The sequence below is a fragment of the Coloeus monedula genome (genome assembly GCF_965178545.1).
Source record: "Coloeus monedula genome assembly, chromosome: 17".
In the NCBI taxonomy this organism is placed as follows: domain Eukaryota; kingdom Metazoa; phylum Chordata; class Aves; order Passeriformes; family Corvidae; genus Coloeus; species Coloeus monedula.
This window is the reverse complement of record NC_138797.1, coordinates 3,840,749-3,854,027: the sequence shown is the minus strand read 5'-3', so window position 1 is coordinate 3,854,027 and position 13,279 is coordinate 3,840,749. Positions and strand designations below refer to the sequence as shown.

Sequence of the window (13,279 nt, the reverse complement as noted above, 5' to 3'; positions counted from 1 at the left end):
CTGGGTGCGGGGATCGCGGGGTCTCCTGAGGGTGGCGGGGTCGGTGCGGGGATCGCGGGGCTCCCTGAGGGTGCCGGGGGCGGTGCGGGGCTGGGTGCGGGGATCGCGGGGTCTCCTGAGGGTGCCGGGGTCGGTGCGGGGATCGCGGGGTCTCCTGAGGGTGCCGGGGTCGGTGCGGGGATCGCGGGGTTCCCTGAGGGTGCCGGGGGCGGTGCGGGGCTGGGTGCGGGGATCGCGGGGTTCCCTGAGGGTGCCGGGGGCGGGGCGGACGGGCGCCCTCCCGCGCGCGCCTCTTTGTGCGGGCGGGAGGCGCGGCGCGCATGCGCGGCCCGGCCCCGCGCGGGGGGGCGCCGTTGGCGCGAGATAGGAAAGTGCCGCCAGCGCCGCCGCTCCGGACCCGCGCCCGGCCCGGCCCGAGCCCCATCCCGGCCCCATCCCGCACCGCCATGGCTCGCCGCGCCCGCGGGTGAGTGCCGACCCCGCCGTGCCGGGGCTCCCCGTGCCCGCTCCCAACCCCGGCAGGCTCTTCCCGGCCGCCCCGTTCCCGCTCGCCGGCCGGACAGCGCGATGCGGGACGCAGGGCGGCGGCCCCGCGGTACCCGCGCCGCGGCATCCGCTCGGGAGCGGGGGGTGAGCGGGAGCCCTGCGGCTGCTGCCCCGCACCGCTCCCCGCGCCCCTTTGCGCCAGCGATCCGGGCGCTGCTGAGCTGTACCGGGGAAATGAGGCCGGTGCCCAGATGCAAAGTCCGCCCCGAGGGACAGCAGGGGCAGAAATGGAAAGAAACGCTCTTTTCCCTGTTCTGGGCAGAATAAAACTTGCCAGCAGACGCTGGAGCCCAAAGTTGAGGATCTCCTTTCAGTCTGGGGTGGCTGGGTGGGTGTCGGTGAGGTTGGAGCTCGGTCTGGAAGAGAGATTTGAAGCTCTGCTCTATAATGGTGCAGGTTGCTCTTGAGCTCTGCTCTGTATGGTGGAGGTTGTTCCCTCTCCTGCATGGAAGTTATAATCTTTATTCGCTTCTAGTGAGGACCAGGATGAGCTGCATTACCAGGATACAGACTTGGATGTGCCGGAGCAGCGGGATGGCAGGTGCAAAGTCAAGTGGACACAAGAAGAGGTGAGTGAGAGCCTGAAATTTGCTGAAAAAGGTGCTTTGGGGTGGTGCCCCTGACATGGCACCCTGGGCTTGAGTGACTCCACCCCAGTCCTCACCTGCCAGCCACGACCTCACCTCCTGCTGTCCTGCTGCTGGAGAGGACCATGTGTCTTTTGTACTGAGCTCAGGCCTGAATGAGGCTCAGAGGTTCAGGGGAGTTTGAAATGTAGCCTGAAGAGCAAGCACTCAAACATTTTTAACTTAAGCATGTGAGTACTGAGTGAAACACCACTGCCTGTAACACTCCTGTGAGCACAGAGGGGTCCAGACGATGGCTGATGCCTCCAACAAGCTGAAATGTGCGGTGGAAATGTACTCCTTTTTCTGGAGTATTGACACTTGGGATCATGGCTTAGTCATCCTGGCTAAGAGCCTGGAATTTACTGGGATATTCTCTTCCTTCCTCCTAGTTTCACTATTGGTTTGTGCCGTGTGAAAACTACAGCTGGGGTCAGAACACCAAGTAAGGTGGTCTGTGGGGAGGGATCAAAGCCTTGGGGTCATGTTGGGCAGGGAATAATTTCATTATTGAGCCAGCCAGAGCTCACAGACAAGGACCCCTCTAACAGGCTTTGTGTGAGCTGTAGGAGTCTGCACACCCAGGCTATAGCAGGGATCACTAAAGAGATGCTGTAGAGCCCTGTAGCACTGAAAGACGGAAGAGTGCAAGGGCTAGTGGTGATACACTTCAATCAGTCAGCTGTCCTGGCCAGCCAAAAGCAGTGGCTGAGCTGGGACATGGACTGTCTGGTCAGGGATGTACTGGGGCTGGATAAGCAGGCCCTTGGCCACAGACTTTGAATCAGACTAGAGGAACAGGGCTGAGCTCTTACTCTGTACTTAATGTATGAGCTTGTCCTAGTACAGAGCTCAGAACCAGTCTGTGCCGTTTGGGCTCCATGTACTGGAGGGCTGCTAAAGGCTGATGTGAGCTGCCTTCCTCCCCTGAACACAAAATGCCAACAAAACCTTGACAGTTCAAAGTATCTAACTTGTTCTTTTAATGTCATCAGCCCTGTGGCAGGTGTTGCCTCAGTGTATCTGAAAGTGGATGTCTTTGTCCTTTGCAGGATGAGCAGCTGAAGATGTTAGTGAGCCATTATGGGCAGAATGACTGGAAGTTCCTGGCCAGTCACTTTCCTGTAAGTGACCTCGTGCCCAGCTGGGAATGCCATGTCTGCATGTTGCTGCTTCTCCTCGTGCTGGCTCCCTGTGTCTGTGCAGTGGGACTCTGCTCTGACTTCACAGCTCCAGGCTGTGAAACCAGGAGGAGACCTCCTTGCACAGAGGGCTTTCTGGGGCGAGTCTGTTGGAGTTGGGGTGAGAAACTGAGGTTCCTGTCCCTGTGTCCAGTGCCCTGGGCCTCCATATGTATTCTCCACGTGCTTCTGCAGGTGTTCTGTGGGACAGCCTGTGTGTATGGGGACTGCTGCTGCTTTTGGAGCTTTTTGAGCCCCTGGTCTAACACAGGGCTGTTCCCATTCCTGTTCCCAGAACCGCAGTGACCAGCAGTGTCAGTACCGGTGGCTGAGAGTGTTGAATCCAGACCTGGTTAAGGGTCCTTGGACCAAAGAAGAGGACCAAAAGGTAAGTGAGGGCTGAGAGGATCAAAGTGTTGGGTTGTCTCTGTCTGCAGAGAGGATGGAGATGTCAGAGCCATCCTCAGATGTTGTAAACTGTGTGTAATTGTTCCCCATGGGGGATACCTGTGAGAGCAGCTCTGTCTGCCCTGCCCTGAGCAGCCCAGGCAGCCATGGTTGGGATGTGATGTGATCTAGGCCTCTCCAGGTAAACACCTTCTCCCTTTCACACAGTGCTGCTACAGTAGGCTGCCAAAGGAGAGAGAGCTGAAAAGGGAATTAATTCATCTGCCTGCTGGCAGGTCTCCACCTGGCCTGGCCAGGTTGGGTCTGAGAGAAAATAAAACTGGCATTTCCTGTGCCACTGTAGGTAGGCTGGAGTGGGTGTCTGAGGTTGGCTGGGTGAATCATGACTTCTGTGAGCCTGTTTCTCTGCTGATTCCAGAGTCAGCTGAGAGACGCCAGCTCAGACAGACTCATCATCTTGATGTACTTCAGAAAAGCTGGAATGAAATTCAAATTTTACCAAGGTTTTCTGGTACAGAACATCCTAGTTTGGCAGATTCTCTGTAAGACTTCTGCTCCCCCAGTTCTTTCCCTTTTGGTCTCATTACATTATGTCAAGCCCTAAGGAAGCTTTTCCTGATGTTGTTCCCTGCTCTTACAGCAGAGCAGTTGTTGCCTGCTTTCCCCTGCCCTTTGTGTTGTCCCAACTCTGCCAGCCTGCCCATCCTGGCCAGGCTGGGCTCCAACTCACTCCTCATTTCTTTGGCCCAGCTCCTTGGCCGCAGTTTGGCATCTTGGGTCCATTTTTCTGTGCTCAAAAGGCAGGAGTCTACAGCGGGGACATTTGTTACCTCTCTACCTGCACCTTTCTGCTCAGCACAGCTGGCCAGGGTAGAAGTGTTCTTTGAGAACTCTTCAGCCAGGATTTTGATAGGCTGAACATTGCAGGGAGTGTTTCATCCTGACTGTGCCCTGGATATTGTAGGAGCCCAGAATGGATTCAGTGCCCAGAAGCATTTGTGTTGGGGCTCAGGTAGAAGTGACAGAGCCCTGGGTGAAGGGGAAGAGGCAAAGTGGATGGTTCTTAAATGAATTTGGCTCTTTCCCTGTTTGTCCTGGTGCTGTCAGGGCGTGGAGCTGCAGCCCTGTCTGTCCTAGGTGTACCACACTGTGAAAGGGAGCAGCAGCCCAGTGCACAGCTGATGGGGACTGTTGTCACACAGCCAGGTCCTCGGAAGCAGGGAGGGCAGAGGAGCCTTGGAGCAGGTGGGACTTGGCCCTTGCTCAGAAATGGGAACGTGTTTCTATATCTGGGCCCCTGCCAGTCTCCACCCCATCTTCTGGGAGGGGTCATCTGCATTCACAGGCGCTCTGGGGCAAAATATCTGTGTGGAAACAGCCTCTTAGAGAAATTTGGCTGAATCATTGCTCTCATGAGGGTTGGAACACCTGGTTGTCCTGCTGGGTCCCTCCAGCTCTTCCTCCAAAGGGGCCTTTCTTTGTCTGTCCTTGCCTGGTCCCAGGAGAGGTGAAGAGCAAAGCCTGAAGATGACTGTACTGACCTTCCTCTCCTTTTTTCCATTTTCTTATTTCCCTCCCACTCTCTCCAAAGGTAATTGAACTGGTTAAAAAATATGGCACCAAACAGTGGACCCTGATAGCCAAGCACCTGAAAGGGCGGTTAGGGAAGCAGTGCCGGGAGCGCTGGCATAACCACCTGAACCCTGAGGTGAAGAAGTCCTCGTGGACAGAGGAGGAGGATCGCATCATTTTTGAGGCCCACAAGGTCCTGGGGAATCGCTGGGCAGAGATTGCCAAGCTGCTGCCTGGGAGGTAGGACCCCTTTGCTTGCTGCTGCCTTCCCTGCTGGGTGGCCCCTGGAGATCTGTGTGTTAGGCTCTCAGGATGGGGCTGGGGCGTGTGTTGGAGCTGCCAGCTGTGCTTTAAAGCTGCTGCAAGTGATGATTTGTTCCCTTCTGCTTTCTCTGCAGGACTGACAATGCTGTGAAGAATCACTGGAACTCCACCATCAAGCGGAAAGTGGACACAGGAGGTTTTCTCAACGAAACCAAGGAGTCCAAGTCATTGTACCTCCTTGTGGAGGTGGATAACAAGGAGAGGCAAAGTCAGACGACAGCTGAGAGCCAGGTACTGCACCAGCACACTTGCAGCAGGCAGCTGGGTCAGTCTCCTGCCCTGCTAATGCATTTTGGAGCTGTTCATCCACCCCTCTGCTGCCTCACGCTTTGCCACAGCCTGGTGTCTGCACAGACAGTCTGTGCCTTCCCCAGCCTCCCAGATCTCTCCCTTCAGGAGCTAGAGGTGTGATGGGAGCCTGAGTGTGTTATCCAGGCAGAGGACAGCAGTCTGCTAGAGCTGTTACCTTGCCAATCCCAGCAACAAGCCTGTCTTGGACACGGAATATTCTTTTGGCTTCGTTGTGCTGTGGCTGGTGGGAGAAGGAGGCTGCTGCAGACAGTGTGTGTGTGGGAGCAGGGTGCAGAGATACTGTGTTCCTTTCTTCTTAACAAGGAAGCAGGAAAGTACACCCAGTGATTGTTTTCATGCAGAAAGCATATAGTTTTTGAAGGCAGGCTCCTGGAAAATAGGAAGCATAGAACTAGTGCTATATGCTCAGCCTAAGTACAACTTCCTCCTGGGACACTGGAAAATGACATATTTGATTAAGCAGTCCTGTGCTTATGTTGTGTGGACTCCTGTGCTCACTGTATGGGACAGAACAGTGAGGGAGAATGGGGATGTGAAACAAACCTGGTGGCAGGTAGGAGAGTGGGCAGAGCTGAACGTGTCCAGGTACTCTCTGTCCCCAGGACTTGACACTGTTCCCTTGCTTTCTGCTGATATCTGGACTTTCTTTGTTGTATGTGCCAAGAATGTCCTGCCAAACTGGCCAGTGGATGTCTCTGAAATAAAGGAAGAAGAAGTCAGTGATGAGGAAGTGACGGGTGTACAGGAGTTGCCCTTGGAGCTGCCAGCTGCAGGAGTGGCAGAGCAGAACGTGGAGGGGACCCCAGATGATGCAGTACCCGAGGATGGCACTTCATTGGTCGAGTCACCCTACAAATGGGTCGTTGAAGCTACCAACTATTTGTACCCAAGCTGTGCCCCAGCCTTCAGTGAAGCTCTGGACATGATTGAATCTGTAAGTAACAGACCCTTGTTCCTCCAGTTATTGTAGGGAGACCGACCCTCACCCTTTTTGTTTGACTGAACTTACTGGGTCCCCTTGATCATCACCCTGAGGAGAGCTGGGTCTGTCATTGCCTTGCAGCTTCCTCCTCTCTCTCTTCTGGGGCTGGATTAGACCTTTCCAGCTCTGCCAGTATTGCTGTGGGCTTGTGTAGATTTTCCTAGGTGGGTGTCCTTGTGTGTGGGCTCTGCCTGTGTGGGAGGCTCTAAGTGCTGGCAAACCTGATTTCAAGCCCTTCTTTGCCAGCCAGAGTGTCCCCAGCTCTCCTTTTTGTAATGGTTCAGGCCCATGCTCCTTGGTTTTCCTTTCTGTCCTGTCATGGGGTGGGATAGGACAGGACAGACTGGGAATAAGCCAAGCCCATTGTACTATGCAGGAGAGACCCCTTCATGCTGGCACAATGCCACCATTTGCTTTCAGTGGAGGTAGCTTCACTGAAATGAGTTATTTTCAGCCAGTCAAGCGGTGCTGAGGTCCCCTGGGTGACAGAGGCACACCAGGATGGGAGGCTGGCTAAAACCAGCAGGGCTCTTTGCTGCCATCAGAAGGAAGCTGCCTCTGCAGCCCCCAGCCTGCCTGAGGCACTTAAAATCTCTGAAGGAGTCACTTTGCCTGTGTATAGGCAGACAGTGTGTGCCTGAGGCTCAGCACTGCATCTGTGGGCCCTTGTATGGTACTGGGTGTTGGTGGGGTGGAGCTGTGAAGCAGCTCATTTCTGAACTATCTGGTTAGTTTTAGTCTGCTTTCAGCTGTACAGGTTGCACCCAAGCCCTGTGCTCAGCTTTACAGGTGTGCCCAGGACTGTGGGTCACTCTTGGGTGATAGTTGCTTCATTCAGTCCCAGCCCTCTGCCCAGCTGCTTTTTCTGTCCGTTCTCTGAGGGGGTGCAGCTGTTCGTGCAGCTGTGCTGTGAAACAAACAGGGAAACCAGCCATGCATAAATAGAAAAACCTGCCCCATGCACAAGCAGCAGCTTTCAGCTGGGTCAGATCCCTGATCTGGCTCCAGCTGTGCCCATGGCAGAGGAGAGAAGGGCTTGAGCTGTCCCTGGCCAGGCTCCTTCCAAAGCTTGGTGCCATCTCACACCCCTACTTATTTCACCTCCCAGCTCAGTCTGGCTGCTCAGCTTCCACCCTGGGCTGCTGCTGACACTTTCCCTTTTGTGCAGGACCCAGATGGGTGGTGTGACCTGACCCAGTTCGACCTGCCCGAGGAGCCCTCAGCCGGTGGCAGCAGCGGCAGCGCCAGCCCGGCCAGGCCAGTGTCCGGCGAGGTGGCCCTGGCCCTGCCCAGTGTCACTGAGTACCGCCTGGACGGCCACACCATCTCTGACCTGAGCAGGAGCAGCAAGGGAGAGCTCATCCCCATCTCCCCACACGCCGAGGGCAGCTTTGGCACCCCGCCCTCGGTGCTGAAGAGGCAGAAGAAGAGGAAGATCTCCCTCTCGCCTGTCACAGAGAACATCACCAGCACCAGCATGTCCTTCCTGGAGTCCTGCAACAGCATGACGCCCAAGGGCACCCCTGTAAAGACACTGCCCTTCTCTCCATCTCAGGTATCTTCTCGCCCTACTGTCATACATTCCCATCAGCTCTGCCCCCTTTGTGTTCCTCTTGCCTTGAATGAGGCAGTGCCAGTGTGCAGAGCGTGTTCCTGTGCTAAAAGAAGGCTCAGAGCTGGTTTCTGGCACTGCTTCTCTTCAGTGCTGCCCTTCCTGAGGGAGCAGCAGCCCGTGTCTCCATATGGGAGTGCTTGCAGTTTTAAGGAAGCCCAGCTATCCTGTGTGAGGGGCAGGGCACCTGCCCAGTGTGAGGAAGGAGCCCCACTGTGATGGAGAGCACACTGCTGCTGTCCCCAGGGCATTGCTGTCCCCAGGGCATTGCTGGCCCAGCTGTGGGCAGCAGAGTGGCAACACTGAAAACTTGCTTTCCCTGTCTGCTTGCAGTTCAGTCACACAGACAAGGGCAGCAAACACCTTGTGCAGATCTGTGTTGCTGTGCTTATGAAAATGCTCCTGGCCTTGTCTGTTGCAAAAGGGACTCAGGGTCTTTCAGCCTTTGTTGTGACTCCCGCAGTGTCCCCACTCGTGGTCTCTGTGGTGGTCAGAGGGTCCAGCTGTACCTTCCAGGCCTTTATTTCTGCTGTTTCTGCAGCAGAAAACGTGGGAGGGCACCACAGGACAGTCCAAAATGCAGGTTTAGGTGGACCTTGAGGGAAAGGCCAGCAGGAAGGAAGCAATCAGAATGGGACCCATAATGTACAGCTCTGCAGAGTGTGAAAGGCAGGAGTGTCTGGAGTGAATCTGAGAAGGCAAAGTGCATGTCCTACCTCAAGCTGAGCTTCAGCCATCAGTGAATGTCACAAACACAATTTTTCTCTCCCAAGAGGTTCTTGGGTACAAACTGTGTTCTTTATGGGGGCAGAGCTGTTGCTTACTGGCTCTAGGGAAGTAAAATCCTAGCAGAGCTAACACAGTTCATTGTTTTCTCACAGTTTAGGCTGAAGACAGCTCAATGCAAGACCTGTTAACTTGCACACTTTGTGTTATGTGGACTTCCCTCATGTTTGCCAGCCTGAGGTTGGAATAGACTGGGTGAGCTGGCATTACCCGTGCAAGGAGAGGCTTCTCTCCCACTCTGTAGCTGGTAGCTGTGAAAGTTGTATCAGCTCATCCCTTATGGGAAGTGAATAATCTCTATGGGTGTGAGGCACCTTCTGGGCACTTTCATGTGTGTGTCCATGCACAGAACTGAGTCTGTAACCCATCCTGGGTTGGGAGAAATGTTCCTGCATCAGGGTTTCCCTCATATTTAGGAAAAAGTAATGGCTTGTGATGCGATGCTTGAGACTGAGTGTCTTCAATTTTTCTTCCCTGTGCTGTGCAGTTCTTGAACTTTTGGACCAAACAGGATACACTAGAACTGGAGAACCCTTCCCTGACCTCCACGCCCGTGTGCAGCCAGAAGGTGATTGTCACCACCCCGCTGCACAGGGACAAGACCCCTCTGCTCCAGAAGAACTTAGCGTAAGTCCTTTCCTCATCCCTGAGCTGTGTCCCTTTCCACACAGCAGTCTGCTCCAGTTCAGACATAGCTCTCAGTACTTCTCATGGCATTACTGAGAGAGAGGCAAGGCAGGCTGGGGATTTCCTTAAATCAGTGTTTTCCCCCCCTAAAACAGCTCTTCTCTGAGCTGCAGAAAGTGAGTGTCCAGGCTGGCTGGGGGCACAGCTAAGTGACCTCTGTTGTGCTCAGCTGCTGGGTGGGCTGTGGCCTTGTGTGGGTTCCAGCCTGTCTGATCCCTTTTCTTTCCTGCTCTGCTTCCAGGTTTGTCACACCAGATCAGACATATGTGGTGGACAACACACCCCACACTCCCACGCCTTTCAAAAATGCCCTGGAGAAATATGGACCAATTAGACCTCTGGTAATTATTGAGCAGGGTGTGGGGCTGATGAATGCAAATGAGACATGGAGGGGAGAGGTTTGTGCGGGGCTGTGAGGAAACTTTTATCTGTGCCAGAACAAAGGGTGGTGTGGTAGTGCCAGGCTGAGAGGGGAGGGGTGAAGGGGACATTGTCACAGTGATCCTTTCACTGTAAGGAGCTACAGGACTTTTAGCTCCTCTGTAAACCAGCTAAAAGTGCCAAAAGCTGCCCTTGAGTCGGGCTGCAGTGCTTGGCTACTGATGACCTTGAGGAAAAGCAGGGAAATGATCTGCCTAGGCCTCCCTGAGGAGCTGGATCTCCCAGGCATTGTGTGCACACCGGTCTCCTGATGGCACGTGTGGGGTTCAGCTGATAAGTCTCTCACACCTGGAGATCCTGTAAATCCATCAGGCTAGCAGAAAGCTTGTCATATCTTTTCCAGATGGGAAGCAAATAGGTTGTTGTGTTTGTGCTCCCACTGTGGGCTCTCCTGACCCCATTGTCCCTTCAGGGAAACACTTGTGACCCTGCCTAGCACAGAGATTTTGACTGCCTTGTGCTCTCTCTGCCTTCCACCCCAGCCCCAGACTCCTCACCTGGAAGAAGATTTGAAGGAGGTGCTCCGAAGTGAAGCTGGCATCGAACTCATCATTGAGGATGATGTGAAGCCTGAGAAACAAAAGAGGAAACAAGGGGTGAGCTGGCTGTGCATCCAGTGCCAGCTGCTATCTGCTGTGTACTCTTAAGGAGTGTTCTGGCTGGTTTTAGTCATCCTGCTTTTGGTGCCAAAATGTTTTTTAGCCTTGTGGCTGCTCTCTTAATCAACAGCAGGTGCCTGAGGTTAAGGCCTGCTTAAAATACTGCCAGGAGTATCCTGGTTTATGCTGAGCTCAGGGCTTGCTGGCATGCTTGGAGCACCTGGGGCAAGTTGGGCTCCCAGAAGGCTCTGAGCTGGTATAAGAAGTCTCAGTTTCCTGGTGGCCTTTCCTTCCTACTAAAGCTCTTTCTCTAAGCTGCTGGCTCAAGGTGCCAGGAGGGGGGCACTGGAAGCTGCTGTGCCCTGTAGTGGGGAAGGCTGCACACACCTTCTTCCTGAGGTGCTGGTGCCATGCAGAACTGGGGTGGTGTGGCCTTGGTGTGCGCCCTGGGCCCTCAGGAGGGCACTTTCCTGGGTAGGTTCATGGTGACACTGGTTTTCCTACGTCCTCCAGTTGCGCAGGAGTCCCATCAAGAAGGTGCGGAAGTCTCTGGCCCTGGATATTGTGGATGAAGACATGACACAGAACCTGCCTGCCCTCCCCAAGACTGTGTGTTTCAAAAGAGCCCAGGTGAGGGCTTGTGTGCTCAGAGCAGGGGCAGAGCTGGCTCTGCTCTGGCAAAACCGTTCAAAGCAGCAGAAGCAGCCTGGAGCTGCCTTTGAACAGTCCATGTGCATGTGTATGAAGGGCTGGATTTCTCCTTCCCTTACGCTCTCCTTTTTCTCCTGGTGCAGCCTGTGAATTTCCTGTCACGGTCCCTGAACCTCTCCTCCTCGAGCAGGAAGAATGACAGTGGTTTGCTCAACAGAGCCTTTGTGCAAGTGCAGCCAGAGAAAATGTCCTACAGGAAAATGCCCAGCCACTTCAGGCCACCAGCACCGGTAAGCCCAGGCAGGAGTTTATCTGGCACACTGCCATTGTCCCTTGAGGAGTAAGGGATGGAGCTCTGAACTCCTGCAAGGGCATCCCTACACTGCCAGGGCTGTCTTTACACTCAGGCTGGGAGATGCTGAGCTAGAGGTGTCATTCTACGTTCCTACAAAACACAGCTGTGGCCTGCTCAGCATGTTTGGCCCTGGATTTCCCCATGGGAATTCGCACCCATCAAGGAATTTGGATGATTGCTCTGGCAGTAAAATAAACCCTCTTTTTTCCAGTGAGCACCCCTTGGGTGGACAGCAGGAAGCTCACCTTTTTTGCTTGTCAGGGCAGAGCAACTCTGAAGTGCTGTATAAAGGTTAAACAGGAAGGTATTTCCTACCCCTGTGTTTTTTAGGGTGCTTCTGGGTTGTGGGGAAGGCTGAGTGCCTTAGGCAGCATGGGCTGGCTTTATCCTGCTTTATCCTGACACCGTGGCAGTGCAGAGCTCTGGTGTGCCACCTTGTACCTCTTGCTGAGGTTGGTGCTGTTACAGCAGCTCTGTTCCTCAGCTCTGGAACTGGCTTGTGCTGGAGTCACAGCAGCCCACAAATGCCCTCTGGGGCATAAACAGATCTCTCTGCAATCGTCACAGTTTGCATGCAGGATGCATTTGTAGAGAGGTATCCCTGCTTTGCTGGGCAGTGTAGCTCAGACATAGGGATTGGGACTATAATTTTGTAGGTGTTTGTAGGGTGAGTCATTGGATGTCTCTTTGAGCGTCAGTGAGGATGGAAACATGTGCTGTCCTTGTTGGGGGGCTTAGACTGCAACTGGGGCCTTGTGTGAGGGTGTTTTCCCATCCCAGGAAGAGCCCAGGTGCAGTGTTGTCCCCAGGAAACTGCAGTGAGCAGCATCTGTCCCTGTCTTGTGAGAGCTCTTTATTCTGACAAATAAATACTCCTCAGCCAGAGTAATTCCTTCCCCTTCCCCAAATAAACCCTGCTTAAACACTTCAATTTCTCCTCCTGTCCTTGCCAGGGTTGTACTGCTCCGAGAGCTAACAGCTCCCTATAAATAAACTTTGGGAGTGACTCGGGGGTGCCAGTGAGGCAGCTTGTGTGGTGATGGAGTACAGGTGTGCAGTGAAATCCCGCTGCCCACAGGCAGCAGGGCTGGCTGTGCTGCTGCTGGGCTCTGGGGATTTATTGTGCTGCTCTGGTGCTGCTGGCAGGCAGTTCTTTATTAAGGAGGCTCATCCAGCTCTGGGCTGAGCCTCAGTGGGCCCAAAGCTGCTCTGTGGCTGTGTGGGATGTTGCTGCTGTGGCAAATGCTGGAGCCCTGGTTCCCTGCAGTGCATGTGGACAGGCACTTCCAGCTCAGGGCACTGCCTGTCTCCTGGCTGCATTTACCAGAGGATTCTCTGGGGCTTTCCTGGAGTGCAGAAACACCTTGTGGGTGCCCTCAGTGTGTGTGTGTGCAGAGACTGAAGCACAGCTGGTTTTTGGCTCTTCCTTTGTGCTGTGGGGCCCTGTTGAAGCTGAAGGCGCTAAATTGCTGTTAAGGATGGCATTTGATCAAAATAGGCCTGGGGCCAAGCAGCTCCTGTAGGAATTGAACTGGTGGGCAATAAACTCTAAAGCTGTGCTTGAATTCCTTCTATCCTTCTGGAATCCCTTCAGGGCAGTGAGTTTTAATAGGTTTGTGCTTTGGGGTTTTTGTCTTGAGGCAAGTTAAGGGAAAGCCCTAAAAGGGCATGTGGATTGCCTTGAAATGGAGCACTCACCTGGGAAACTGCTGAACCTGAACCCCAGAAATTGCCACCTCAGCTGTGAGGACCAACTGGTGGTGTGCAAGTGCCTCCTGGTTGCCAGATGGGTTCTGAAATTTTATTTCCCTTGTTAGTTTTGTTTATTTTTGCAGTCTTTCAGAACACGGTGTCGACAAGATTGGTCCTCTCCCTTGACTGTGTTGTACACATCCTTTCTTTTCCCTCTACAGATGAGCAGGGCTTGGAAAGCAGTGGCCTGTGGTGGAACCCAAGACCAACTCTTCATGCAGGAGAAAGCTCGACAGTTTTTGGGCACATTGAAACAGAGTCACACATCAAGGACCTTAATCTTATCATGAAGGATTGTTCAGCTTTTTAATTTTATTTTTTAAACTTTTTAATAAGTGGAGGGGGAACCACAGGAAAAAATATCTTTTGCCAGGTCTTAGTACATGGGTATGGATTTTTTTTCCCCCTTCAGTTCCCAGGTAGATCTGTACTGTAATAAATTGGG

The 13,279-nt window shown here is 53.8% G+C and overlaps 1 protein-coding gene across 1 annotated transcript; it reads left to right on the top strand.

The window, feature by feature from the left end:
- Window positions 1–446: 446 nt before the first annotated feature.
- MYBL2 (MYB proto-oncogene like 2) lies at window positions 447–13,124 on the top strand (the record flags this gene model as incomplete). Its single annotated transcript, XM_082292739.1, has 14 exons — window positions 447–466; window positions 1,022–1,115; window positions 2,225–2,296; window positions 2,649–2,741; window positions 4,353–4,573; window positions 4,732–4,888; window positions 5,634–5,903; window positions 7,120–7,506; window positions 8,837–8,976; window positions 9,278–9,377; window positions 9,960–10,073; window positions 10,590–10,706; window positions 10,871–11,017; window positions 12,996–13,124. The coding sequence occupies 14 exons, from the start codon at window positions 447–449 to the stop codon at window positions 13,122–13,124; spliced, it is 2,061 nt and encodes a 686-aa protein (XP_082148865.1).
- Between the last annotated feature and the right edge of the window lie 155 nt (window positions 13,125–13,279).